Source organism: Myxine glutinosa, chromosome 6, assembly GCF_964187855.1.
Source record: "Myxine glutinosa chromosome 6, kmMyxGlut1.1, whole genome shotgun sequence".
NCBI classification, from domain to species: domain Eukaryota; kingdom Metazoa; phylum Chordata; class Myxini; order Myxiniformes; family Myxinidae; genus Myxine; species Myxine glutinosa.
In genome coordinates, this window is record NC_136266.1 from 46,926,308 (window position 1) to 46,953,600 (window position 27,293).

At 48.2% G+C, this 27,293-nt stretch overlaps 1 protein-coding gene across 2 annotated transcripts; it reads right to left on the minus strand.

Moving 5' to 3' along the window:
- Positions 1-23: 23 nt before the first annotated feature.
- Positions 24-27,293, minus strand: PRDX3 (peroxiredoxin 3). Of its 2 annotated transcripts, none has more exons than XM_068119948.2 (7): positions 26,910-27,293; positions 13,261-13,339; positions 6,207-6,348; positions 4,582-4,717; positions 2,953-3,056; positions 1,592-1,757; positions 24-701 (listed from the first exon to the last, which is right to left on the minus strand). In XM_068119948.2, the coding sequence occupies exons 1-7, from the start codon at positions 27,240-27,242 to the stop codon at positions 648-650; spliced, it is 1,014 nt and encodes a 337-aa protein (XP_067976049.2). In that variant the 5' UTR covers positions 27,243-27,293; the 3' UTR covers positions 24-647. The 2 variants fall into 2 exon arrangements, with proteins under 2 accessions (XP_067976049.2, XP_067976050.2); XM_068119949.2 differs by lacking the exon at positions 26,910-27,293 and adding an exon at positions 18,758-18,869.

A 27,293-nucleotide genomic window follows, 5' to 3' on the forward strand; every position in this document is an offset into this window, starting at 1 on the left:
TCAAAACGACTAAAATACCAAAATTTCAATGTTATAGTTTGGTTTAATTTGCACATGGATGTCACAGCTGAACATGAACTAAACAATATAAAAAGGAAAAAAAACAGTTCCATAAAGATAGCAAATGCAATAATATCACAGTTGGATTGAAAAGGTATTTGTCAAAAGAAAACTGAGCAACAATGCAATACCTTGACAGTAGACTACAAAGCAGTGCAATAACCACCCAATCAGTACAATCCTTTAGGAAAGCTCGAGAACGAAATAATATTGCTTCATGATGGGACACAAATATCCTTCTCAACCCAACCATTATACCGTCTTCTTCCTGACCAAGGGATCCTGAATCTTGGCAAATGGTAATTCAAGGTGATACCAGATTATCCATTTTTAAATACCTGAAAGTGGAGCAAGGATTAAATGTTAAAGCAATTTAAACCACGATGTCGGAACACAACTTGTAGTTGTAACTTTTCCTGATTGTAAAATAAAAAGGTGAACACAATCGATTCCAGATCCTCACATTCAAACGGTTTCCAATCTGTATACAAAATAAAGGAAAAGTATATCTGTCTTTCACAGTTCGTCCAAAACCATGGGTATGGGTATAGGAGGCAGTGGTGGCAACGAAGGGTTAATTTGCACCATCACTTGTTCACTTTCTGAAAGTATTCTTGGGCCCCGTCCGGGTCTGGTTTGATCTGCCGCACATGGTGAGAAATGGATTGTTACACTGTACACGCAAACCCAAACTAGGCGACATAAATCTCCATAAACCTGGATGTTGTGACATGGAAACATGAGGTACTATCATAAAATGCTTCCGTGTGCTAATGTTCTTGTGCACATTCCTCCTTCCTAGTCCAGAGCCTGCCCGACAGACCTGTATGCATCTGCTACTTAAGATAATTTGAATTTTGATTTGAGTAATACACATATATAGCTTTAAAACTTCACAAGGTGGAATTTTGAAAAACCGGGCATAACTGGGGAACGGCCAAGTTTCAAAATGAACCCCTTTCAATCGGGGAACCCTTTTCAATCAATCAAGCAACCTTTATTGAGTGGGCAAAGACGCCTCATTCATCCCACTATGTCAAATAGTTTCTGAGTTATGACCGTGGGAAATTGGCACCTGGTTGCTATGGTTGGCCATCTTGGATTTCAGTAACTTGGATTCATCAAAAATAATTTTCAACAATGTCATTGTATTCAGCCTACCTGAAAACCCCAATATAGACATCAAAACCATTCTTTTACAATGTTTCCATTAAAACTTATGTGCATTTCTTGGTGATCGACGGCCATTTTGAAACATGTCCGTTCCCTGGTAATGCCCGGTTTTTCTAAATTCCACCTAGTGAAGTTTTAAAGCCATACATGTCTCTTACTCAAATCAACATTCAAATTCTCTTAGTAGCAGATGTATATGTGTCTGCAGAGCAGGGCCAGGATCATCCCTCACTAGTACTCATTCAACATGTAATAGTTTAAGATCAATTGTAGAGTTCTGGGCTTCAGGAGCTGACAATCACGCACGCATCGAGATATTAAAATTATTAATATTCAGACAAACGTTGAGAAAAGTTACCGTTGGAGAATTGGGCTTCCAGTTCGCAGGACAGACCTCCCCGTGGGTTGCAACAAATTGAAAAGCCTTGAGTAAACGCAAGGTCTCGTCCACAGATCGACCGACGGGAAGGTCATTAATCCCCGCATGTCGAACTACGCCCTCTGGATCTATCAGAAACAACCCCCTGTGTGGGTTTGAGGATGGCAGATTAATAACATGTATTTTATAAATGCTTGTGCAGGTTTAAAAAAAAAAAGTTTATTCTTTACAACTTTCGAACCAAACATGGGGCCATCAAACATTACATATACAAAGAGAGAGACCTCCAGATCGACATGACCATGGGACACAACCTGTAATAGTCACATGGCTTTTCACAAGTTTACATTAATTAACACTAGTCCTGGAACATGCAATTACTACATGTCAGTGGCATTGTCATTTAAAAATCAAAGCATTGTCGACAAAACGAACACGCGCACTTCAGCTTGACGAACTAAAGTGCAAGGCCATGCAAAGCTATGACAGAGCGATACTCATTCATTCACTCTTGTCTAAAGGTAATACATCGTCATTTAAGTTCAAGGTGAAACCAAGTGTTTCTGCCTTAAAGGTTCATCAGCATGATCAAATAGGGTCGTGCACCAGCAATGAGACATCACCGCATATGTTTCACCAAGACTCAATCTACCGAGTTGACCATCGATTTATGTCGTTATTCTTTCCCAAGCACGAGCAGTGTGATAGAGCGATTGTGGAAATGTATGCACGTTCAAAACTTACTCATACAGATAGCCAATGAACATCGTTTTTATAAACAAATCACAAGCACATTGCGCTTGCCCTTTGCATCATGGCCTAACTTTTTGGAAAACCATGTTAGTTTAACGAGTGGAAGAGGGGGATAAGGGAAAGATGGGAAGTTAGGAGAGGTCATTGATCAGATTACGATAACACCTCCCTTCCCCTCCATTCCATAATGTTCTGCATCCCCCAAAAAAATCCACAAAACTACAAACTTACGATATGCCCAAAAAGCTTAATATAATGTAGTGAACGTGGATATCACCAAAACTCCAAAATTGACATGTGGTGGTCCAAATATCGCCACCTTTGGTGATAGTTGGTATTACAAATCATCGTCCTTGTATGTTGTGATCAATACAATTTCGTACAAAAATGACAAAATTATAAAGTGCCTTTCCAAGACTGTGCTGCAGCACAATGCCCACCAAAGGTAGACCCAGAAGAGTACTCCTGCCTGGAGGGCTGAAGTACCCGCTAGTATATATAAAAAATAAAAAAAAAGCACAGAAATAGGGAGCGGTTGCTCAAAAGCAATGTTGCTCAAAACGAGGAAAAGCTTCCTGATTTTGTACCTCAGGGCAATTCCTTGTTCCTCTAGAAGTACGCCATAATCCCTGGAGATTTTCTTTGTGATGTCCGACAGCAAAGGGAACTTCAAGTTGCCTAGTCCCCCAGCCTGTAATGAAAATAAATCGATGCATCCCATCATTCAGGTCCATCACCATGTTTCCTCCCCTTCCTATTACTATAAACTAAAGTGGATTACTCCATCTTTACGGTTGAAAATCAAATTTTGTATTTCTCACACAAATATGATTATCAACCAACTCACTTCCTAATGAGTCATTTCTAATCAATGGACAAGTACATTGATCTTGGAGATATTTAAAACATATTGGAACAATGGACAAAATCAACAAACCATTGATCAAGGCAACTAACTGCCCTCTGGACAACACATGGCTGTGAGTAGCATCATTGGCTGAGGGCATGGCTGTGCCAATAACACAGGTGTACTTTGTGCAGGAATAGCTCGCCTACTCCTTGTGAAGGACATCATGGGGTCTTTAAAATCCATCAACTAATGCTGGCAGATGGGACGCCCAGTTTAACGTCCATCCGATGGAAGCACATATATTGATGCCTCGCCCTGCCTGTGAGACACCTGCTTGGCAGTTTGTAGCTGGGCTGAGATTCAAACCCAGGCTTGATGGCTCAGAGGCGAGTTGGCGTACCTCCAGGCTATGCTGCCAGCCCCACAATGACGGAAGCTAACATTTTGGGCATTAACCCTTCCTCTCTGGCTCCAATGAAGGATTAACACCTGAACCGTTAGCTTCTTGCTTCTTCTTGGTTCGCATACCTGTCCTTCATGACCAAGACTAGTTTTTCATTTTATGGCTACAGCTTTGAGTGCCAAATGAAATAAAATGAAGAAATAGCTATTAAAACTAGAACGACACTCAAGAGCGCATACCTCCGCCAGGCTGAACAGTTTATATTTTGCATCCCACTGAGAGGCCGGATCTGGATTCGGACCTGAACCAAAATCTAATCGGCTTGTTCTCGTCACCGAACCAACTCGTCCACCAAGTTTAGTCATAACTCGTCCATAACTTTTTAAATATCATGTTATATATCGCTTTTCGCCCCATCTCTCAATGGTGAAGAATCACTTAAAAATTAAATAATTCTCGTATCCGAATCCATATTCAGATCATCACCAAAATCGAATCGATTAGCCCTTGTCACACAACCAACCGGTCCACTAAGTTTCGTCCAAATCTGTCCATTACTTTGAGATATCCTGCTACATATCGTTTTGGCCCTATCTCCCAATGGTGAAGAATCACTTTAAAAATTATACGAGCCGGATCCGAATCTTCACCAAAATCCAATCAGTTCGTCCTTGTCATATACACGACCTCTCTGCCAAATTTTGTTTGAATCAGTCCACAACTTTGAGACATCTTGTTCACAGACAAGACAGACAGGGGTGAAAACATAATCTACATCCACCAATCTACATTCAAATAAACCATTTCATAGTCTCCAACTGCATCAGTCTTCTTGGTTTCTTCTCTTACACCAATTACTATTTATTTATTTTTCCCATCGAGAACTTTCTCTTCTGCAAGTGTTCCATAAACTGGTCGAAATTCTTGGATTTAGCAAAATCACAAAGCACGAGTGGGACAGACCTTCCGAGGTGTTTTGAGCCAAGCGAGATGAGAGAACTGAGAGTCCACGGACACGCCAACCACCTCGCAGTTGACCTGCTGGAACTCGTTGAGCTTGTCGCTGAATGCGATGATCTCCGTAGGGCAGACAAAGGTACTGACAAAAAAAATAAAAAGATGGTACAAACGGCCTTTATCCCATATGCAATGTATTCGTTTGCACAATGTCACCCAATTAATGTCCTCTTATAATATAGACATATTGTTACGTTTGTAGGGGATAGTGATAACATAGACCAGGTAGAGTGAAAAATTAGCATGCTCCGTATGTCACGATGAAGAAGAACCACCACCATGTAATAAGTAGGGAATTTGTATTACCCCGGATGACGTGTAAGGTGCATCTTCGTCCCCATTACGAGGAGTGGGGTATGTTAATTAGCTCAGGGATTATGGGTAATTTATCCCATGTATGTCGTTACCTCTAATTTATTTCCTATGTCCCTTTTGGAACCACACCATAAACACTGGCCAATCGCGTGCATTTAAACACCCTAATTAAAAACCTACCGGAAGCCAGGACATTGAGCGCTGCCGCTGATGACATCGACTTTGGAAGCGCACAGGACGGGCGGGCCGAGGGCCACGCCCAGAAGGGCAGTGATTGGTCGGGGTTTTGATTGGCACTTGCTGATAGGAGCAGGGAAGGGGGTAGGAAGTGACGGCGAAGCACCCCAGATGGCGTCAGAGCCTGGGTGATAAAAGAACGCGCTAGCGGACATTTCTCTCTTCTTCTTGGTTTTTCGCTCTGGCGGACATTTTGCTCTCTTCTCCTTGGCTCCTCGCTCTGACCGAATTCCCTCTTGCACCTTTTCTTGCCTGGACCTTGTATGAACGGTGGCATTTTTCTCTCGGGCTCAAGGGAGCGATCGTGAATGGCCATGTTTGGAGATCTTGCAGGTGGTAGTGAGGAGGAAGAGCCGCGGCTTTCCAAGCAAGAGCGACGGGTGGACGAGCGCTGCTGGCTTGCTGCAGCGCGACGAGGCCTGGAGTGAGCGCGACACACAGCGAGGCCTGGTTCCCACCAAGGCCCCGGACTATTTCCACAATTACTGACGAGACCCCACCAGTGATCAGAGTTAAATGCACACAGACACACATTTATTTTCAGTTATCCTTCCCTTTCGTCTGTTTTGAAGTCTGTTGTGGGGACGTCCCTATTTAGGAATTTAGTTTATCACGCATTTTCTTTGTACCGGCATTTATTTAAAGAAATCTGTTATTTTGTACATTTTAAAATTCATTTGAGTTATTTTTTTTCAAATGTGGAGACGTTGAGTGGAAGCCATTCAGGTAAGGCTCTGGTTTCTTCCCCTCCCTCTTGCTTCCCCACGCGTAGTCTCCGCCATTTGAACTGAACGCCTCGGAGTAACAGCTCGTTTGGTCATCCGTGCTACCCCAAGGTGTTCACCAAGGGTAGTCATGCGACAATATGTAATATCTACTTGTGTACTAGTGCTGCTACATGTAATACATACATGAATAAGTTTCAAAATCACTGTGTCTTGTCCATTTTAATGGGGAAACCAAAATCTTTGTAACACATTCAAAACATAATAATACAAATGGAACAGTGGGAAACTCACAAATCCAGTGGATAGAAGAAAAGCACCAAATATTTCCCTTTGTAATCATCAAGAGAGATCTCGTTAAAGTTTTCGTTGAGGACGGCAGTGCCTCTGAAAAAGGGCGCCGGGCGTGTGACACCAACCGCAGAACTTTTTTCACCTGCCAAGATTAGGCACTTGTGATTATACCACTTAGGACTCGTTATTTAATTTACCCAAATACAAGTAACCAAACACCTCTCAATGACCCACCGCAGACTGCACTACAGCCTTGCAGAACAATCAAACGGATCATCGATATGGTTTTGTCAGGTTAAACAACCCCACCCCAACCCTCAAACTCTTTTCTCTGCTCATTTCAAAGCATGCTGACAAAAGTTCCATTAACATGGGGAGCCGAGGATGGAAGGTCAACAAATTCTCTATGTAAATGTGCATCATGCAGCGCCGCCTCCAGGTGGGAGAGAGTATTACAAGTCCAAACCCTTTACAGTGCAGTATTCCTGTACCCATGTTTTCCAGTTCAGCGAGGTATTTTGGATTACACGTTTGAAAAAGAGCGGCACTCGGTAGAAAGAATACCTCCGTCAGGCTGAACAGTTTACGTTTTGTATCCCACTGATGGGTCAGATTTCGATCCAGACATGAACCAAAAGCTAATCGGCTTGCTCGTCACCGAACAAACTCATTCACCAAGTTTTGTCACAAGTCGCCCGAAACTTTATGAAACAAGTACAGATACATTCAAAGTACACCGCCCCCATGCCAAATAATTAAATATCCAACAGTGCGGCATTGCCGGGGTGCCTCCGGCACCCGGAAATACTGCAGTGCAGCTCATAGGGGCTGCATTGGGAGGGAGAGGTGTACACTAATTGATTGATTAATTGTAGAATTAAAATCAATAAAAGATTATCACAAAATATTTTCTTAATCAATTGGCTAATAGCATAACTAAACCACCAGTGCTTCATCCGAAGGTGTATCTTTTAGAAATGTAATTAAATAAGTCATTAATAAAAAATTAAATAATTAATTGATTCATCAATAAATAATTAATCAATTAATCAATAAATAATTAATCGATTAAATGATTAATCAATAAATCAAAAATATCCTTGATAGCCACATCACTTGGTCACTGTCATGTCCAAATATTAGCTTCCCAGCTCAAAAGGTGCCTGAGATATTGGCCAAATGAGAAAGAAAATAAATAAATGATTAATAATGAAAATAAATAAATAATAATCATTAAAAAATTTAATTCTTATTCAATTCGGTCACAGAACACGTAAACCACCACCATTTCATCAGAATCTGTAACTGGGATTTTTTTTTTTTTTTAGTAATTAACAACAACAACAAGCATTTTAAGGCCATTTTCCCTGCAAGAGCGGGGGTTAGTAATTAATCGAATAATTAAATAATTAATCGATTAATTGATTAATCAATAAATCAAAAATATCCTTGATAGCCACATCACTTGGTCACTCATGTCCAAATATCAGCTTCCTAACTCAAAAGGTGCCTGAGTTAATGGTCAGAAGAGAAAGGAAATTTGATTAATTAAATAAGTACTTAATTAATCGCTAATAATTAAATAACTCAATTAATTGATTAATCAAAAAACAAAAAATACCGTTTTTGACAAAGGACTTGCTCACTATTGTGCCGAAATTTCAGCTTCCTCGCTCAAAGGATGGCTGAGATATCGCCCGGACAAACAAACAAGAAAGCAAGAAAACGAGTGAAAACTGAGTACTCCCTTTCAGCATGCGTCACTGCCGAGCCCCCTTCGGTGCCCAGCAATGACGATTTGCAATGCCTGGAGATGGCATAGGAAAGGTGCGGTGTACAATATCGTGCTATATATCATTTTTGACCCTAACTCAATAGCGAAGAATAACTTTAAAATTCTCAGATCCAGATTCAGATCTTTACCAAAATGGAATCGATTCGTTCTTATCACATACACAACCTCGACACCAAATTTCGTCCGAATCCGTCCACAACTTTTGGAGATATCCTGTTCACAGACAGACAGTGAAAACATAACTGCCATCCACCTTTGGTGGCGTAAGAAATTAGGATAATAACATCAACGCTGGAAGCTGGAAGAAATTCGAACTCGCTACGCCTTCTAAATCCAAACCTTGAAAATATGCCATGGCTGTCTGAACCTGGATGGTTCCTTGCTTCATTTGTTAATTAGTTTAACAATTTTGTAATGGTGTGAATGATGAAAGTTTTTGCTGTTTTTCAGCAGGAGATTAATAGCTGGTCTTTTATAGAAAAAGTGACCACAATTAGTGAAATACTTTTGTTTTGTAATTAGCCATTGTATATATTTGCTGTTTGGTATGACTTCATTACATGGTCATGTACAAGAAGATAATTTTTTTTTAAATATTCAAATACATAAACTGATAGGAAATTGATTCATTTTAACATCTTTGTCTTTAAGAAAGACAGGCTGTCTTTCCCTCACGGTCCCCCTGTGCTGTCTTTCCCTCGTGGTCCCCCTGTGCTGTCTTTCCCTCGCGGTCCCCCTGTGCTGTCTTTCCCTCGCGGTCCCCCTGTGCTGTCTTTCCCTCGCGGTCCCCCTGTGCTGTCTTTCCCTCGCGGTCCCCCTGTGCTGTCTTTCCCTCGCGGTCCCCCTGTGCTGTCTTTCCCTCGTGGTCCCCCTGTGCTGTCTTTCCCTCGCGGTTCGGTTCCCCTGTGCTGTCTTTCCCTCGCGGTTCCCCTGTGCTGTCTTTCCCTCGCGGTTCCCCTGTGCTGTCTTTCCCTCGCGGTTCCCCTGTGCTGTCTTTCCCTCGCGGTCCCCCTGTGCTGTCTTTCCCTCGCGGTCCCCCTGTGCTGTCTTTCCCTCGCGGTCCCCCTGTGCTGTCTTTCCCTCGCGGTCCCCCTGTGCTGTCTTTCCCTCACGGTCCCCCTGTGCTGTCTTTCCCTTGCGGTCCCCCTGTGCTGTCTTTCCCTCGCGGTCCCCCTGTGCTGTCTTTCCCTCGCGGTCCCCCTGTGCTGTCTTTCCCTCGCGGTCCCCCTGTGCTGTCTTTCCCTCGCGGTCCCCCTGTGCTGTCTTTCCCTCGCGGTCCCCCTGTGCTGTCTTTCCCTCGCGGTCCCCCTGTGCTGTCTTTCCCTCGCGGTCCCCCTGTGCTGTCTTTCCCTCGCGGTTCCCCTGTGCTGTCTTTCCCTCGCGGTCCCCCTGTGCTGTCTTTCCCTCGCGGTCCCCCTGTGCTGTCTTTCCCTCGCGGTTCCCCTGTGCTGTCTTTCCCTCGCGGTTCCCCTGTGCTGTCTTTCCCTCGCGGTCCCCCTGTGCTGTCTTTCCCTCGCGGTCCCCCTGTGCTGTCTTTCCCTCGCGGTCCCCCTGTGCTGTCTTTCCCTCGCGGTCCCCCTGTGCTGTCTTTCCCTCGCGGTCCCCCTGTGCTGTCTTTCCCTCGCGGTCCCCCTGTGCTGTCTTTCCCTCGCGGTCCCTCTGTGCTGTCTTTCCCTCGCGGTTCCCCTGTGCTGTCTTTCCCTCGCGGTTCCCCTGTGCTGTCTTTCCCTCGCGGTCCCCCTGTGCTGTCTTTCCCTCGCGGTCCCCCTGTGCTGTCTTTCCCTCGCGGTCCCCCTGTGCTGTCTTTCCCTCGCGGTTCCCCTGTGCTGTCTTTCCCTCGTGGTCCCCCTGTGCTGTCTTTCCCTCGCGGTCCCCCTGTGCTGTCTTTCCCTCGCGGCTGTCAGCTCTTTCACGAGCCTCGATTCAGTATACAACAAAAAAAAAAAAAAAAAAAAAAAACACCCTGGCTGCTCCCTTTAGGAAGTGGGAGCTTTTAGTAAGGATTAAATACAAATAAGCATGCAGTGGTGGGTGGTTCGTGGGTGGCCACCCGGCTGCTGGTTGCATCATGTTGCTGATGCAATGCCTCTCGACAACCAGTTATCTGGTACTCATTTTGCCGACCTCGGAAGGGTGACAGGCAGAGTCAACCCCACCTGGTGTTAGTTCAACAGGTTTCGAACTCAGGACCTTAGGATCCCAAGCCCGCCGCCCTAACCATTAGGCCAACACCAGGTAGCATACAGTGAAACACACAATCTTCTCAAACACAAGGTGCAGCAAAAGAGATGGACGTGGTATTTGTTAATCAGCAACTGCAGCAAAGTTCACCCAAAGAGGACATCGATGTTGAGATGACACGAGTTAGCGTAGTGGCTGAGCGAGGAGGGAGAATCAGGTGTGGGTAAAGGAGTCAGGTGTGGGTAGGAGGTGCAGGCGGGATTCCCCAAACCTCTGCTGAAAGCGATTATTTATTGTTGGGGGCAGGGGCAATAACATCATCATCATGCTGTCAGAGAGCGAATTTGGAAAGCTACATGTATTTCCCTTCACCAAACATTGCCGTTTGAATGTGTTTTTGACAACTTCAAGTATAAAAATAAAAATTGTGCAATCAATTTTGGGACATTAATTTGGTGTACGGTATTTATTTTTGGCACAGCGTTGGTCACGGTATCCAGCGTGGATGATAAAAATGAGGAGCGCCCGTCAGACACAGGTCCTCGAGCTTTAATGGAGCGGTTCCGGTTCTCGTAGCATTACAAAAACGGTACCAACGGAAAGCCAATGGTAATAATGGATTTATTTGGACCAAAATTTGTGCCAAGTAAATCTATTACTATTAGCTGGGATGGACGGTATACGGGGCGGGGTGGCCCATCCGCCGGCATTGGGAGACGTTAAATACCCCCACGATGTCCTTCGTGAAGAGTAGGCGAGTTATCGCCGGCACCCTGAACAACTTCCAAATTCCTGCCCTGCTGCTGGGAAGGCAACGGCAAACCGCCCAGCACAACCCTTGCCAAGTGAGACATTGCTGTGGCAGCAGCGGCACTCCGTAAAGAGCTTAATATTGCACATACATAATGATCATGTAAATGAAGAAGCCTCCTAAAGCTTTAAGCGCTGTATTATCACGCACATCCGATCCTGATGGTTCACTGGTTGCTACGAAAAAAAAAAACTATACTGAGGGGAAAAAAACAAACAAAAAAACAACGTACCTGTCGATGTTGTGCAGCTGAAAGATTCTGCAATACGAATGGTCGAAACGGCATCGACTTTCTTGCGACGGAACAAGCTCTGATGCTTTGAACCTTTCACGTGGGATTTCAATGCACTTTCGCCCATGTTCCTGAGGTCGAAGCTCTTCATGCATAATGTGCATCGGGCCCTGTGCACCGACTCGCCCTTGACGAGCCAGTCCCGATAGTCCTTGTGATCGAGCCACAGGGAATTAAAATAGCAAACCTTGGGCATGGCGCGGCACCCGCTCGCACAATGAATCGAGCACACGAGGTCTGCCGGTCGCAGCCGGTCCGAACCGGTCCCGTCCGTGCTCTCGAGTACTCTCGGCACGTTATTTACTTAAACAATGAAAATCACTAAATAAACCAAACATGGCACCGATTTGGAGAATTTACTACGTAGTGGGATGCTGGATTGTTCTGGGATTTGGGACAATTTTCCAGGACAAGGGAGTGGTTTTTGGTTTTCAAGGACTGCACAAACTGTGCGTTTCGGATCACCGACCGTCTTTTGTTATATTTACTTGCCTGGTTTCACCATAACAATGGCAACAATACTTGTGAAAATAAGTTACAAACGGCGATAATAACAAAACATCATTTACGTGGAAACAAACTTTCCTCCAAACAACAAGTTTGAGCTCCATACCCCTGAACCCTTCCTATACCTCCCTCTCCTCACCCCCCCCCCCCCCACCCCTGCCACTGCCTTCTCCCACCCGTTACTTCTCCTCCACCCCCCCCCCCCCCTCCCACTGCCTTCTCCCACCCGTTACTTCTCCTCCCCCTCACCCCCCACCTCCACCACTGCCCCTGCCACCCGTTACTTCTCCTCCACCCCCCCCCCCTCCCACTGCCTTCTCCTCCCCCTCACCCCCCACCTCCACCACTGCCACTGCCTTCTCCCACCCGTTACTTCTCCTCCACCCCCCCTCCCACCCCTGCCACTGCCTTCTCCCACCCATTACTTCTCCTCCACCCAACCCTCCCACCCCTGCCACTGCCTTCTCCCACCCGTTACTTCTCCTCCCCCCCCCACCCCCACCCCTACCACTGCCACCTCCCACCCGTTATGTCTCCTCCCCCCACCCCCACCCCTGCCTTCTCCCACCCGTTACTTCTCCTCCACCCCCCCCCCCCTCCCACTGCCTTCTCCTCCCCCTCACCCCCCACCTCCACCACTGCCACTGCCACTGCCCCTGCCCCTGCCACTGCCTTCTCCCACCCGTTACTTCTCCTCCACCCCCCCCCCCTCCCACCCCTGCCACTGCCTTCTCCCACCCGTTACTTCTCCTCCACCCAACCCTCCCACCCCTGCCACTGCCTTCTCCCACCCGTTACTTCTCCTCCCCCCCCCCCCCACCCCCACCACTGCCACCCGTTACGTCTCCTCCCCCCCCACCCCCACCTTCTCCCACCCGTTACTTCTCCTCCCCCCACCCCCCCCCCCCCTGCCACTGCCTTACCCACCCGTTACTTCATCTCCCCCTACCCCCCCTACCCCCCAACTACCTTCTCCCACCCGTTACTTCTCCTCCCCCCAGCCCTCCCCACTGCCTTCTCCCCCCCCCCCCTCCCTCATAATCAAAGTCATCATTCACAATCATAATCATCTCCCTCTGCCCAAAGTATGCTGACAACAGTTCCATGAACACAAATCAAACATGAATAACTTTTGGATCGTTGCTACGAAAAGGTCATTCGGACCATTACACAGAACACATTTAATTAATGGAGTTCCTAAAATGTTCAATTCATGGTCAACACATTTGAGTACTGTAACTAGCACAAACAAACAAACAAACACACAAACACACGGGCTCCATTCCATTTTCTGAAACCCGCATTTGGAGATCGAACCAACAACACACACCATTTCACATTCTCAATTTGAATCATACATACGATTTATACAATCACTACAATTTTACAAATCATGCATTCCAATACAGATCATCATCAACAGGAAACCATCATTTGTATTTTGCATTGTCCAATCATGGCTGCTTACCAGAGACATGGCAGCAACCTTGGGCCATTTGTGGGAACAGACGTTTGGGTTTCATCAGGGTACGCAGTGCACCCATAGTCTGGGTAGAGTGGGAAGAAAGGAGTTTCAGAACTTTTCTTAACTCAAAAGGGCTATCTACATTTTACATATGTAAACTAGAACGGCACTCGGTAGAGCGCACACCTCCACCAGGCTGAACAGTTTACATGGTGTATCCCACTGATAGGCAGGATCTGGATTCGGACTTGAACCAAAATCGAATCAATTCGTCCTCGTCACCTAGTTTCATCCAAATTGGTCCATAACTGATTTGAGATATCCTGCTCACAGATAAACAAACATTGACAGACACGCACAGGGTTGAAAACGTAACCTCAGTCCACCTTGAGTGAATGAATGAATGATCGTTTTAAGGCCATTTTCCCCGCTAAAGCGGGGGTTGGCCTTGCGGGCCCCATCACAATCATGGTTCCCTGTTTGAGGCAATGTTTTTATGGCCGGATGCCCTTCCTGACGCCAGCCCTTGGTCGCCTCTTACGATGCGCAGGGATAGGGTGTACCTATTCTAAACCGGGCTACACACCGTGATCATTCATCCCAGCAAGCTGGTACTCAATTTGCCGACCTCGGATGGATGACAGGCTGAGTCAACCCTCCTGGCGTTAATTCAGCGATCGACCGGGATTCGAACCCAGGATCGTAGGACCCCAAGCCAGCACACTAACCGCTAAGCACACCAGCCAGCTACACCAGCCACAAGCCAGCACACCTTGAGTGTTGGAGGTAAATAAACGAAATATGAATACAGTACAATGATGTCTGAGGCACAGGAGAAGGCGATTTGGCCCAACATGTGTACCATATCCACACCTCAACATTTCACCAACTGCAAGAAGTGCTGATTTATTTCAGCCACCACAAGCAATGGCCTACAGAAGCCACGCTAGTTGAAAAGAAAAAACGGGGGAATTGGAATCGGCTCCGTCAGTCAGTCAAGCGATCTTCTAAACGGTTGTGCAGAAATTCACCAAATTTGATAGTTATGATCACCACATGACAAGACGCTGCGAGAGCAGCATCATTTTTGACACCACCCCCTGGGACTGGGTCAAATACCAAACATGCAATTACAGGCAGATTTTAAAACATTTTTCAATGAAACTTTGTATATGCAATCAACATTGGGTCCTCTGCCATTAAAATTGTGTAAAATCGTTTTTTTGGTATGGTTATAATGATTTGTAAGTAATATATCAAGAACTGAACATGGTTTTAGTATCAATAATTTTTTAAGGTGTTAAAAGTTACAAAACTCAATCTGGCCGGTCGGTGCCACTCTTAACTCTGGACAGAACCCAAGGCGATTGCACAATCCGTGTGAACGATAGTTTCAGTACTGAGATACATACACGATAGTACAGAGATGTTCACCACCATCTCTTATCTTCCCCCATCCAAAACCTTGATCTTTTCTACCCCCGCTAATTTCACCCAAAATCCTACACTTTTTTTTGAAATACCAACTTCTGTCCTGGAAGTCCTTGGTCTCCTTGTGTTTTATACCTCTCCGCCCCCCCCCCCCCCTTCCCACGCCTCCTCCCCCCAAGCCCTCTCCCTCCCACACTTCTCCCTGCTCTCAAATGTTGTGCTTGTGTGCTTCCCCTTCTCTCCCCATCTTGTCTTCTGCTCCCTCTTTTTATATATTTTGTTTGTCTGGTTGATTTGTTTGTGAAACAAGTGAATCCTCTTGGATTGCGCTGAGGTTCGGGCTTGGTATTTCTAGGAGGAAGTATAATTTGTATGCAATGAAAGTACATGTAATATGGGATCGAGTAAGATCGAGTAAGCTTCACCAGTGCGCGTGCGCGAATTTACGTCACGTCGGCAGCGAGAAGGCGTTCCCCAACACGAACCAATCAGGAACTGCCACGCCCACTTATATGATCTCCGAATTCCTGTGACAGGAATTAGCGTTACACTGGCTGGAAGTCAATCGCTAAAGGCGCTTCCTCAGCGCCAATCACCAGTGCGCGTGCGCGAATTTACGTCACGTCGGCAGCGAGAAGGCGTTCCCCAACACGAACCAATCAGGAACTGCCACGCCCACTTATATGATCTCCGAATTCCTGTGACAGGAATTAGCGTTACACTGGCTGGAAGTCAATCGCTAAAGGCGCTTCCTCAGCGCCAATAAATGTTAGCTCTTTCACGAGCCTCGATTCAGTATACAAAAAAAAAAAAAAACTGGAATGGAGAGACTTTCTGTTGTACTGGAATGGAGAGCTAGGGATAGATCGTGTCCAGAAACAGGAGGGACAGGCCAGAGCAGATGAGGATTTCCTAGATCTAATACAGGATTACTTTTTAACCCAGTTTGTAGATAGGCCCATGAGAGGAGTGTGGTGTTCGACCAACTTTTAAGTAACGATTCCAATATCGTGGAGGTAAGGGAGCATATAGGATGAAGATATCGTGGAGGTAAGGGAGCATATAGGATGAAGTGACCATAACATCATGTGCAAGAATTATTATTTTTTGTATACCAAGTCAAGGCTCGTGTAAGAGCTAACACATGGAACATATAATAAAGGAAGCGGGAGACAAGAGGGGGGGGGGGGGGGGGGGGGGGGGGGGAGAGAGAGGGAAGCACAACAGTAGAGAAGAGGGACATCAGGAGATCTGTGGAAGGGAGAGGGCTGGGGTGGGGTGGGGTACAGGGCATAAACAAGATGGACACTACAAAGAAAACGGAATTTAGAGGAGGTGGATTTGGGGTGGATTAACGGGGGTAGAAAAGATCAAGGTTTAGGATGGGGGAAGATATGAGATGGTGGTGGTTGTTTTTAAGACCTGGCAGGAGGAGTGGAATAGAGGAGAGTGTGGGAATTTGTTCTGTTAATATTTTTTTCTTCTGTTAAATGTTTTAAATTTAATTATTAATTATTTTTATAATTACAATTTATATTTTATAATTATTTTTATAATAAAATATAATTAATATTTTGTTAATTTAATTTTGTTAATTTTTCCTTCTTATTTGTTAATTATGTTAAGAGTTAAGATCAGGATAGTAGAGTAAGGCGATTAGATTTCAGAAAGGCAAACCTTGAAAGTACGAGGAGAGAGTTGGGTGATGTAGATTGGGAGAAGCTAACGTGAAGACAATCAGCACGAGAGAAATTGGAAACCTTGAAGGAGCAAATGTATAGAGTGTAGAGTAGGTATATTCCAGTGAGGGGTAAAACTAGAAGCGCTGTTAAGGAGAAGCTGAAAACATTTATTCGGCATAAAATAACAGGATTGTAATTATATTTATATCAGTATAGGAGTAAAAGAGTGGCTGTAAATGGGAGGAAGTAGTGGGATACTTCAGGGATCAGTATTAGGACCGTTATTATTAACAAATTTACATCAATGATAACAGTAGGGTTAAGAGTAGACTTTCCAAATTTGCAGATGACACAAAGCTTGGGGGTAAGGTAGATATCAGTGAGAGTAGTGATCAGATTCAGGAAGGTATTGATACTTTAACAGATTGGGAAAAATATTGGCAAGTGCAGGTATACCTAAACAAATGTAAGATGCTGGGGATGGGTATGAATAATGAAAATAGGGATTACACGATGCAAGCATAAATTTTTGAGTGCGCCACATAGGGGAAGGCTCTGGTGGTATCAGTAGATCAAGGGGGGGGGGGGGTGGTCAGGCAGAAAGTACAATGTTAGGCAGCTATAGGTAAAGCCAACATGGTTTTGGGTTGTACTCATAGCAGGTGTTGGCTTAGCGGTTAGGGTGCCGGCTTGGGATCTTAGGATCCTGGGTTCGAATCCTGGTCGATCACTGAATTAACGCCAGGGGGGTTGACTCAGCCTGTCATCCTTCCGAGGTTGGCAAATTGAGTACCAGCTTGCTGGGATGAATGATCCCGGTGTGTACCCCGGTTTAGAATAGGTACACCGTATCCCTGCGCATCGTAAGAGGCGACCAAGGGTTGGCGTCAGGAAGAGCATCCGGCCATAAAAACATTGCCTCAAACAGGGAACCATGGTTGTCATGGGGCCCGCAAGGCTAACCCCCGCTCTAGCGGGGAAAATGGCCTTAAAACGATCATTCATTCATTCATTCATTCATTCATAGCAGGGGATAAATAGATAAATCAAAGGAGGTGGTTTTAACATTGTATCGGAATTTAGCAAGGCCTCATCCAGAATAGTGTTCAGTTTTGGTCACCGCATCCGAGGAAGGACATAGCTGACATAGGGAGGGTTCACCATCGGACGAGTATCTCGATTCCTGGCCTATATAGACCGAGTTACGAGGAACTAAAGGAAACCGGTCTTTATACAATCGAAAGGAGGTTGTTTACAAGAGGATATGATAGAGATGTTGATGATAATGGAGGGTTGAAGGTTACAGACAAAATAAGCATTCTGAGTATTGCGCTGTAATACATATACATGTCCCCTACCGGCAGTCTGTTGTCTGGAAAACTGTTGGGGAAATTACCAAAGTTCAAAGTGCCATAACTTTGTCAAAAATGATCGAAACGTCGTGAAGTTCGAACGTGATCTGTAACTTATCATGAGGAAATCATGTGCCAAGTTTTAAATCATTAGCATTAAGAGTTTAGAAAAAAAGTCCGGGAAACGGTTCTTTGCGTGACGGACGGACAGACCGACATACGGAGGGACGGAGTGCAAACCTATAGTCCCCTCCGGTGTACACCGGTAGGGGACTAATAAGTGGAAGTGTTCTTCAGTAAAATTGACAGTGATAGGGCCAGGGGGAAAAGCCTGAGCAGAGAAGGGGAGTTAAGATTGTAACAAAGGTAGGGGTCTTTCATTCATAGTTAATTCAAGGAATGGTCTCCCAGGACTGGTAGTGGCAGCAGAAAGAGTAGTTATGTTTACATTGGAATTAATAAGTACATAGAAGCATTCGAGATAAAGGTGTTCAGGGATATATGGCAGGTAGAGGGTATATTGGCAGGTAGCTTGAGTATGGATGGATGATTGTGTACATCTGATGGTCTCATCATGGGATCGCATGTGGTCGGTGATGTATATTATTCACTCAAAAACCACACCCTCTCCATAAAAAATTTTAAACAAAAGAAAAGATAACACAAAAGGGTGGCAACAACAAAAACCCCACAAATCGCCCAAAATCGAACCCCCTTGCCCCTATCCGTACCGCCCAAACAACCCCCACCCTAACACCGTGCGTACTTAATAAGTATATGGCCCATAAGAACGCGTACGACTAAAAACCACCGGCAATGCCGAGCGTCCTTCAGGTGTCAAAGAGAACGTTAAGCCGGCTGCTCACTCTGCACGTTTCGAAATGGTCGGCTTTTAATCCAATCGCATGGGGGAAATAGATTATATTTATGGACCCCACCTAAAGATCATGCAAACGAGCTGTGCAAGTTCTATAAAAAGGGGGACGTCAAAGCGCCAAAGCAAAGGAAACAGACACAAGAGGTTAATAAACTTACCGTGGCCCCACACGCAGAACGAATAACCGCAGCCATTGCTCAATAACAGCGGACGGAGACGGAGTGGGAGTGCGCCAGTGCGGACACACTGTTAAATATTACCTTCACACTTGTTATTATTATTTTTGTTTGCGTTCACATAGTCATGCACGTATGTCGCACGTTATACCCTTATTAGAAAGACTTTTAAAATCGATTACATTAAACCGAACGTGCATTGAATAGTTAAGATGGCGAAATTACATGTCGAGCTAAACAATATTCCATCAAGCTCCCCTGTACTAACTAACACAGCATTTTAAATCATCATATGACAATCACTAAATACTTACTGTATTACAATTAAAAGGACGATGGGAAAAAATTAAACGGGACGATTAAAAATATTACGTGATGCTAAATTGAGCAAGTAAGGCAATTAAGTAGCTTTGGAAACAATGTACTGTGGCGGACACGAAAGCTCACCGGCGTGAGGGCATCATTCCGCGCACCAAGTGGGCGGCGGCCACGCCCGAGGGGTAGGCGTGGCCGCGGGATATACACCGGGCGCGCAGCCCGGAGCGCTCCAGTGCTACAGTGAGCTCTGATAATAAAGACTCTTAAACTTACCACGTTGTCCGCTTCCTTCTTGTTATACAAGTAAGCGCGCGTAGCACCGCGCTTTATTGGTGACCCTCTGACGTTGGATCAGCCGTCGCTGACCGACCGAATACGCCATCGCAATGGCAAACAACGCGGTTACGATCAAACTCCCCGAGTTCTGGGAGGCGCAAGCTGAAGTATGGTTCCTGCAGGTGGAAGCCCAGTTCCGACTTTGAGGCATCACGGTGGACGAGACCATGTACTGCCACGTGGTCGCCTCCCTCGGGCCCGGCACGACCGCCCGCGTCGTGTCGGTCCTGAGGAACCCACCGGCCGACGGCAGGTACGAGGCGATCAAGCGTCTCCTCCTCGCCATGTTCGGCCTCACGGTGGACGCTCGGGCCGACCGCCTCCTGGACCTCCCCAAGCTCGGTGACACATGACCGTCGGTCCGCATGGACCATATGCTGTCATTGATGGGCGACGAAACCCCGAACGCTCTATTCGGGGCATTGTTTCGACACCAGCTGCCGGCACGAGTCCGCCTCGCGTTAGCCGGTTCTGCGACGACGGAACCCCGAGCTCTCGCTGCCGAGGCCGACAGGTTCTTCGCGGCTTTCGACACCCAGGCGAGTTTTGGCGCGGCCGTCGCGGCTCTCGGGCTGACCCTGATGCTGATGCACCACACCTCGTGGATCTCGAGGCTGGGGTGCATTTCGTGTCCGCCGCCACGCCCCGCCCACCGCCGCCGCCGCGGAGAAAACTGCGGCCTCCGCCGCCTTTGCCGCAAACCTGGTGTTTTTTCCACGCCCAGTTCGGCCACAAGGCTCGGCAATGTCGCCCGCCGTGCTCATTCGGCAGGTCGGGAAACGCCCGGGCCGGCAATCGGTAGTGGCACTGAGCGCCGGCCGTGCAAACAGCCTACTGTTCATCACGGACACCTTATCCGGGCGCCGTTACCTGTGCGACACGGGAGCGCAGGTGAGTGTCGTTCCCGCCGGTACGTCCGACAAGCAGTCCGCGGGCCGGGGCCCCACGCTGTTTGCTGCCAACGGTACGTACATTCGCACAGATGGAAAACGCTGCCTTTCTCTGCGGTTCGGAGGGCAGGTTTTCCGGTGGGCGTTCGTCACTGCCGACGTGCCTATGGCACTGCTCGGCGTGGACTTCCTGTGTGCCAATGGTCTACTGGTGGACGTCAAGCACAGAAGGCTTGTCCAGGCTGAGACGTTCAGCTCGCTCGCTTGTGTGCTGCCCGCCTCGTTGAGCAGCTCCCGGAGCGGCTCATCGAGCGGCTCGCCGAGCGGCTTGCTGAGCGGTTCGGTTCCGGCCAGGTTCATCTGTACGCTTCCGGCAGCGAACGAATTCACCCGCCTCCTCGCGGGTTTCCCGGCCCTCACGCGGCAAACCTTCTCGGCGGGGGCCGTCACGCACGGGGTGGAACACCACATCCCAACCGCTGGGCCACCGGTCTACGCCCGGGCACGCCGCCTCGAGCCGACAAAGCTCGCGGTAGCTAAAGCGGAGTTCGCGACGCTGGAGCGGCTCGGCATCGTGCGGCGCTCTGAGAGTGCTTGGGCGTCGCCGCTTCACATCGTGCCAAAGCCCGGCGGGGGATGGCGACCGTGCGGGGACTACCGGCGCCTCAACGATGCCACCACCCCCGACCGCTACCCCGTCCCCCACATCCAGGACTTCTCCGCCCGGTTGGCGGGCATGTCCTTCTTTTCGAAGGTGGACCTCATACGCGGCTACCATCAGGTCCCCGTCAGGCCGGAGGACATCCCGAAGACGGCGGTCATCACGCCATTCGTCCTTTTCGAATTTCTTCGGATGCCCTTCGGTTTGAAAAATGCGGCTCAGGCGTTCCAGCGCCTAATGGACAGCGTCTTGCGCGACTTGGATTTCGTCTACGTGTACCTGGACGACATCCTCGTCGCCAGCGCGTCTCGCGAAGAGCACCTACACCATCTCCGCACGCTCTTCGAATGTCTGGGCCAGCATGGCCTCATCGTGAACCCCGCCAAGTGCTGGTTCGGCGTCGCCGACATCGACTTTTTGGGGCACCGCGTCACCAGGCACGGGGCCATCCCCCTACCGGCCAAGGTGGAGGCGGTGAAGGGGTTTCCGCGCCCCCGCACGATCAAGGGGCTCCAGGAGTTCCTGGGCATGGTAAACTTTTACCATCGGTTCCTGCCCCGCATCGTCCAGCTCCTGCGCCCCTTGCACGAGGCCCTCCGGGGCAAGCCGGGCAAAGGTGATGTTACTTGGACCGAGCAGATGGACGGGGCGTTCGCGGGCGCGAAGCTTGCCTTGGCTAACGCCACCATGCTTGCGCACCCGGCGCCCGATGCACCGATCGCCCTCACCACCGACGCCTCGGACTACGCGGTGGGCGCGGTGCACGAGCAATGGGTGCGTGGTGCCTGGCAACCGTTGGCGTTCTTCAGCCGGCAGCTTCGCCCGCCCGAACGCCGTTATAGTACCTTCGACCGCGAGTTGCTCGGGCTTCACCTGGCGGTCAGGCACTTCCGCCATCTGCTCGAGGGCCGTGCGTTCACGGCCTTCGTCGACCACAAGCCACTGGTCTTCGCGATGGGCAAGGTCGCCGAGCCGTGGTCGGCCCGGCAGCAGCGTCACCTCTCGGCCGTGTCCCCGAGTACACGACGGACATCCGGCACGTCACGGGGAAGGACAACCCGGTGGAGGATTGCCTTTCCCGGTCCGTCGCCCACGCAGTCCACCTTGGCATCGACTATGCCCGGATGGCGGTGGACCAGGCCGCCGACCCCGGCGTCGAGGCCTTGCGGACCGCCGTCACGGGCCTCCGCGTCACCGAGGTGCCGTTCGACGGCGCGGCCCTCTTGTGCGACGTCTCCCTCGGGCGGCCTCGCCCCATCGTGCCCGCGGGCTGGCAGCGCCAGGTTTTTGACGCCATCCACGGCCTGTCCCACCCGGGCACGAAGGCCTCCCAGAGGTTGGTCGCCGACAAGTTTGTCTGGCATGGCCTCCGGAAGGCCGTCCGCGGCTGGACCAGGACGTGCCTCGCGTGCCAGCGCGCGAAGGTGCACCGGCACACCCAGGCCCCATTGGCCCCGTTTACGGTGCCGGCACGTAGGTTCGACCACGTGCACGTGGACCTGGTGGGACCTCTGGCCCCCTCGCGGGGTTTCACCCATGTCCTGACGATGGTGGACCGCACCACCGGTGGCCGGAGGCCGTGCCTTTGGCGGCGACGACGGCGGCGGACGTCGCGCAGGCGTTCATCGCCACCTGGGTCGCCCGGTTCGGCGCCCCCTCGGACATCTCGTCTGACCGCGGCCCCCAGTTCACCTCGGAGCTCTGGGGGGCGGTCGCGCGGGGGCTCGGGGTCCAGCTGCACCGAACCACGGCCTACCACCCCCAGGCCAACGGCCTGTGCGAGCGGTTCCACCGCTCGTTGAAGGCCGCGCTCCGGGCCACCCTCCGCGACGGCGGCTGGGTCGACAGGCTCCCCTGGGTCCTGCTGGGCCTCCGGATGGCGCCCAAGGACGACCTGCGCACATCCGCGGCGGAGTTGGCCTTCGGACAACCGCTGCGGGTGCCGGGCGAGTTCCTCCCCGACCCCACGGCACCATGGTCCGCGGCGCAGGAGCGCTCCGCGCTGCAGGAGACCGCCCGGAGGTTCGCGCCGATGCCGACGGCGCACCTTGGACACCCGCCTACGCACGTCGCCCCGGAGCTTCGCACCGCGGAGTACGTCTTCGTCCGGCACGACGCCCACCGGACACCACTGCGGCCCCCGTACGACGGGCCTTTCCGCATGCTGGAGACCGGGGTGAAACATTTCACCTTGGACATCGGCGGTACTCCCGACCGCATCTCAGTGGATCGCCTCAAGCCGGCCCACCTCGACGTGGACCACCCACCGCCGGTGGCTCGGCCCCCGCGTCGGGGCCGCCCCCCTGCGGGCGGACCCCCGGCACCGCCCAGGCCCGCCGGCACGCCGCCCCCCGGTCCTGCACCCATCCCGGGTGCAGCCGGAGGCATCCCAGCTGGCATCCCTGCACCCCGGACGCCGCCAGTCGCCAGAGGGCGCTTCGGCCGGGTCATCCGTTTGCCCCGCAAACTGGCCCTCCAGGTGCGCGGGAATTCTGGGGTGGGCGCGTGTGGCGGACACGAAAGCTCACTGGCGTGATGGCATCATTCCGCGCAACAAGTGGGTGGCGGCCACGCCCGAGGGGTAGGCGTGGCCGCGGGATATACACCGGGCGCGCAGCCCGGAGCGCTCCAGTGCTACAGTGGAGCTCTTGAAATAAAGACTTTTAACCTACCGCGTTGTCCGCTTCCTCCTTGCTAAGCAAGTAGCGCGCGTAGCACCGCGCCTCAATATCATGTTATATGTTGGTTTTAGCCCTATCACTCATTGGTGAAGAAGCATTAAAAAAATTAAATAATTCTCATGTTCGAATCCATATTCAGATCTTCACCAAAATCTAATCGAATCGTCCTTGTCACACACCCAACCTGTCCACAAAGTTTCACACCTATCAGTCCATAACCTTTTGAGATATCCTGCTATGTATCGTTTTTGGCCCTATCTCCCAATGTTGATGAATCACTTAAAAAATTCTAGTAGCCAGATCCGAATCCGGATCTTCCCCAAAATATAATGTTTTGGTCTTTGACACATATGCTACCTCTCTGCCAAATTTCATCCGAATCCGTCCTTGTTCACATACCTTGTTCCTGTTGTTTGAGATACCTTGTTCACAAACAAACAAACAATAAATATGTCGTGCGTAACACGATACTTGCGAAATCCCTAAAATAAGTTGATGGCCTATGATGACCTCAAAAATAATTGGTGGTTGAATTAAGTGACCTGGTATGCAAATCCTCTTAAAATTTCAAGTCAATCGAATGAAAATTGAGAATTTTAGAAATTTGGCCTATGTTGACCTTTTGGCCTATGTTGACCTCAAAAATAGTAGGGCATTGAATTCATTGACCAGATATGCAAATCCTCTTAAGATTTCAAGTCAATCGGATGGAAATTGAGGATTTAATAAATCTGGCCTATGTTGACCTCAAAAATAGTTGGGGTTGAATTCAGTGACCTCTGCTTGGGGGTAAAATGCAAATCCTCTTAAGATTTCAAGTCAATCAGATGGAAATTGAGGATTTAATAAATCTGGCCTATGTTGACCTCAAAAATAGTTGGGGTTGAATTCAGTGACCTCTGCTTGGGGGTAAAATGCAATTCCTCTTAAGATTTCATTCAAGTCAATCGGATGGAAATTGAGGATTTAATAAATCTGGCCTATGTTGACCTCAAAAATAGTTGGGGTTGAATTCAGTGACCTCTGCTTGGGGGTAAAATGCAAATCCTCTTAAGATTTCAATTCAATCGGATGAAAATTGAGGATTTTAGAAATGCGGCCTATGTTGACCCAATATATAATTGGCAGTTGAATTCAGTGACCAGATATGCAAATCCTCTTCAAATTCCAAGTCAATCGGATGAAAATTGAGGATTTTAGAAATGCAGCCTATGTTGACCTCAAAACTACTTGGTGGTTGAATTGTGTCGAGATATGCAAATGCTCTTCAAATTTCAAGTTTAATTGGATGAAAATTGAGGATTTTAGAAACTTGGCCTATGTTGACCCAATATATAATTGGCAGTTGAATTCAGTGACCAGATATGCAAATCCTCTTCAAATTCCAAGTCAATCGGATGAAAATTGAGGATTTTAGAAATTTGACAAATTTGGTGACCTTTTGCCTATGTTGACCTATTGACCTTTTGACCCCAAAAACAATAGGCTTCTTGCTTATGACCAACTCTACCATTTGGTGAAGTTTCTTGAAGATCGGTTGAAAATTGTGACCTGTAGGTGACTGACATACAGACAAACAGACAGACAGACAGACAGAATAATGCACAAGACCAACCAATATACTTGAAAAATCTTCGATTTTCGCAAGTGAAAAACAAACAAGAAACCGGAGTGAAAACCGAGTACTCACTTTCAACGCGCGTCATCGCTGGGGCCCCTTCGGTGCCCTGTGATGACGCCATGCAGCGCCTGGAGATGGAAGAGGAAAGGAGCGGTGCAGAACAAAATAGTAGCCGGCAAAGCCGGTGTTGTGAATGAACGCGTACGTATTATGTTGAAAAGCCAGATTTTGCTGGATCCCTTGAGAATTTCGAAGCTTTGACGCACCAAATCGCTCAACGGAGGCCGCCATCTTGCAGATGCGGAAGTATGCATAACAAATTGAGAAAAGTTCAATAGGAGTTTGTTTCACCCGTCTTTTTTTGATTCACCATCTTATGCACCTCTAATTTGTAATTAAAATACTTTAAGACCAACCTCGTTCCCCGGGCCCGCACAGGCTATGGTTATCTTCAACGAAAATCGTCACCAAACACCGGAACCAATGAGATTCGAGCATTTGAAAAAATATTTCAAAAACCAAATCACTCAATGGAGGCCGCCATCTTCCGGATGCGGAAGTATGCATAAAAAACATTGCGAAAAAGTTCAATAGGAGTTTGTTTCACCCGTCTTTGTTTGATTCACAATCTTATGCACCTCTAATTTGTAATTAAAATACTTTAAGACCAACCTCGTTCCCCGGGCCCGCACGGGCCCTGGTTATCTTCAACGAAAATCGTCACCAAACACCGGAACCAATGAGATTCGAGCATTTGAAAAAATATTTTAAAAAAGCTTATTACCGCGTTTCGGAGGCTGAAAACGGCGTCAAATATTCTAAAATTGACGAAGAATTATTTTTTTAGAAATCTCGCGGCCGTAGGGGATAGTTTTTCACGGCCGGAAATATCCGAAGTTGAGACGGAATTCACCGAATGAATCAAGAAGGAAATTTTATATATTTTAATCTCATCCAGAATGCAAATGGTGCCATTTTGAACGAGGTACGGTACCTACTACACCTACCTACTACCAACTACCTAACCTACTGATGCCATAGTGATGGGTAAAATAGTGACAAGAGGCTTTGGCTTCGCCGGCTCATTGCGGCTTTGCAGTCGGGTACTAGTAATGAAATACAGTTCATACTGAAATACAGTTCATATTCTCCCAGAATGGTCCTCGATCTTTCATGTGTATACTGCACTGTATATTGGAGCATGGACACTCTCGCTCGGAGGCGTCACGTGGCTGTGGCACCGTGCCCCTCCCCCGTGACGCCCTCCCACCTCCTCCCCCCCCTTCCTGCCACCAACCACTAAAGTTTTTCACTGAAATACTTAATAGAACAATTTTTTTAAACCTTAATTTGACTAAAGTTTAGACTGTCAACGAATTCTGTCTGCTTTGCTGTAAAACTTCATTTTTTAAACGTCTTATGGAGAAGAAAAACACACATAATACCATCCTTTACAATTTTCACGACTTTCCTAGTCTGGAAGCAGCACGTTTCCCAAAAAAGGCTGGAACTGGAAGTGCATCTCACAAAGTTTGCTTATAAAATGAGAATGAGAACACATGGCATCAAAAAGGTAAATACCCAGCAGCAAACTTTGTTTATAATGTTGATGAATCATTATCCTTACCTTGTCTGTCTCTGAAGAACCTTTTATGGTGAGCAATGTTTTAATCCCCTGTCCTTTTGTGCTTGCTAAGACTTTAGCCTTGTGCGCGCTTCCTGCAGCATGCTGCCTGATATCGGATAATCCGCCATGTGAGACGGAGAAACTCCGAGAGCATAACGTGCAGTAAGCTCCATGACGATTGTTAGCGTCTTTAACCAACCAGTTAAGACTGGTGGAGAGCAGCCATTCCTTACGAAAGACGCACTTCCTTTTTGGGGTCCTCTTCCTATTTTTCGGTGAACTTTGCTCATACACGGTTACACACCTCCCATGCGACGAATCCGATGACGCCATTGCCGAGATTCCGAATGCCACTTGGCCTCATTTAACGTGTGCTGTCGCCAT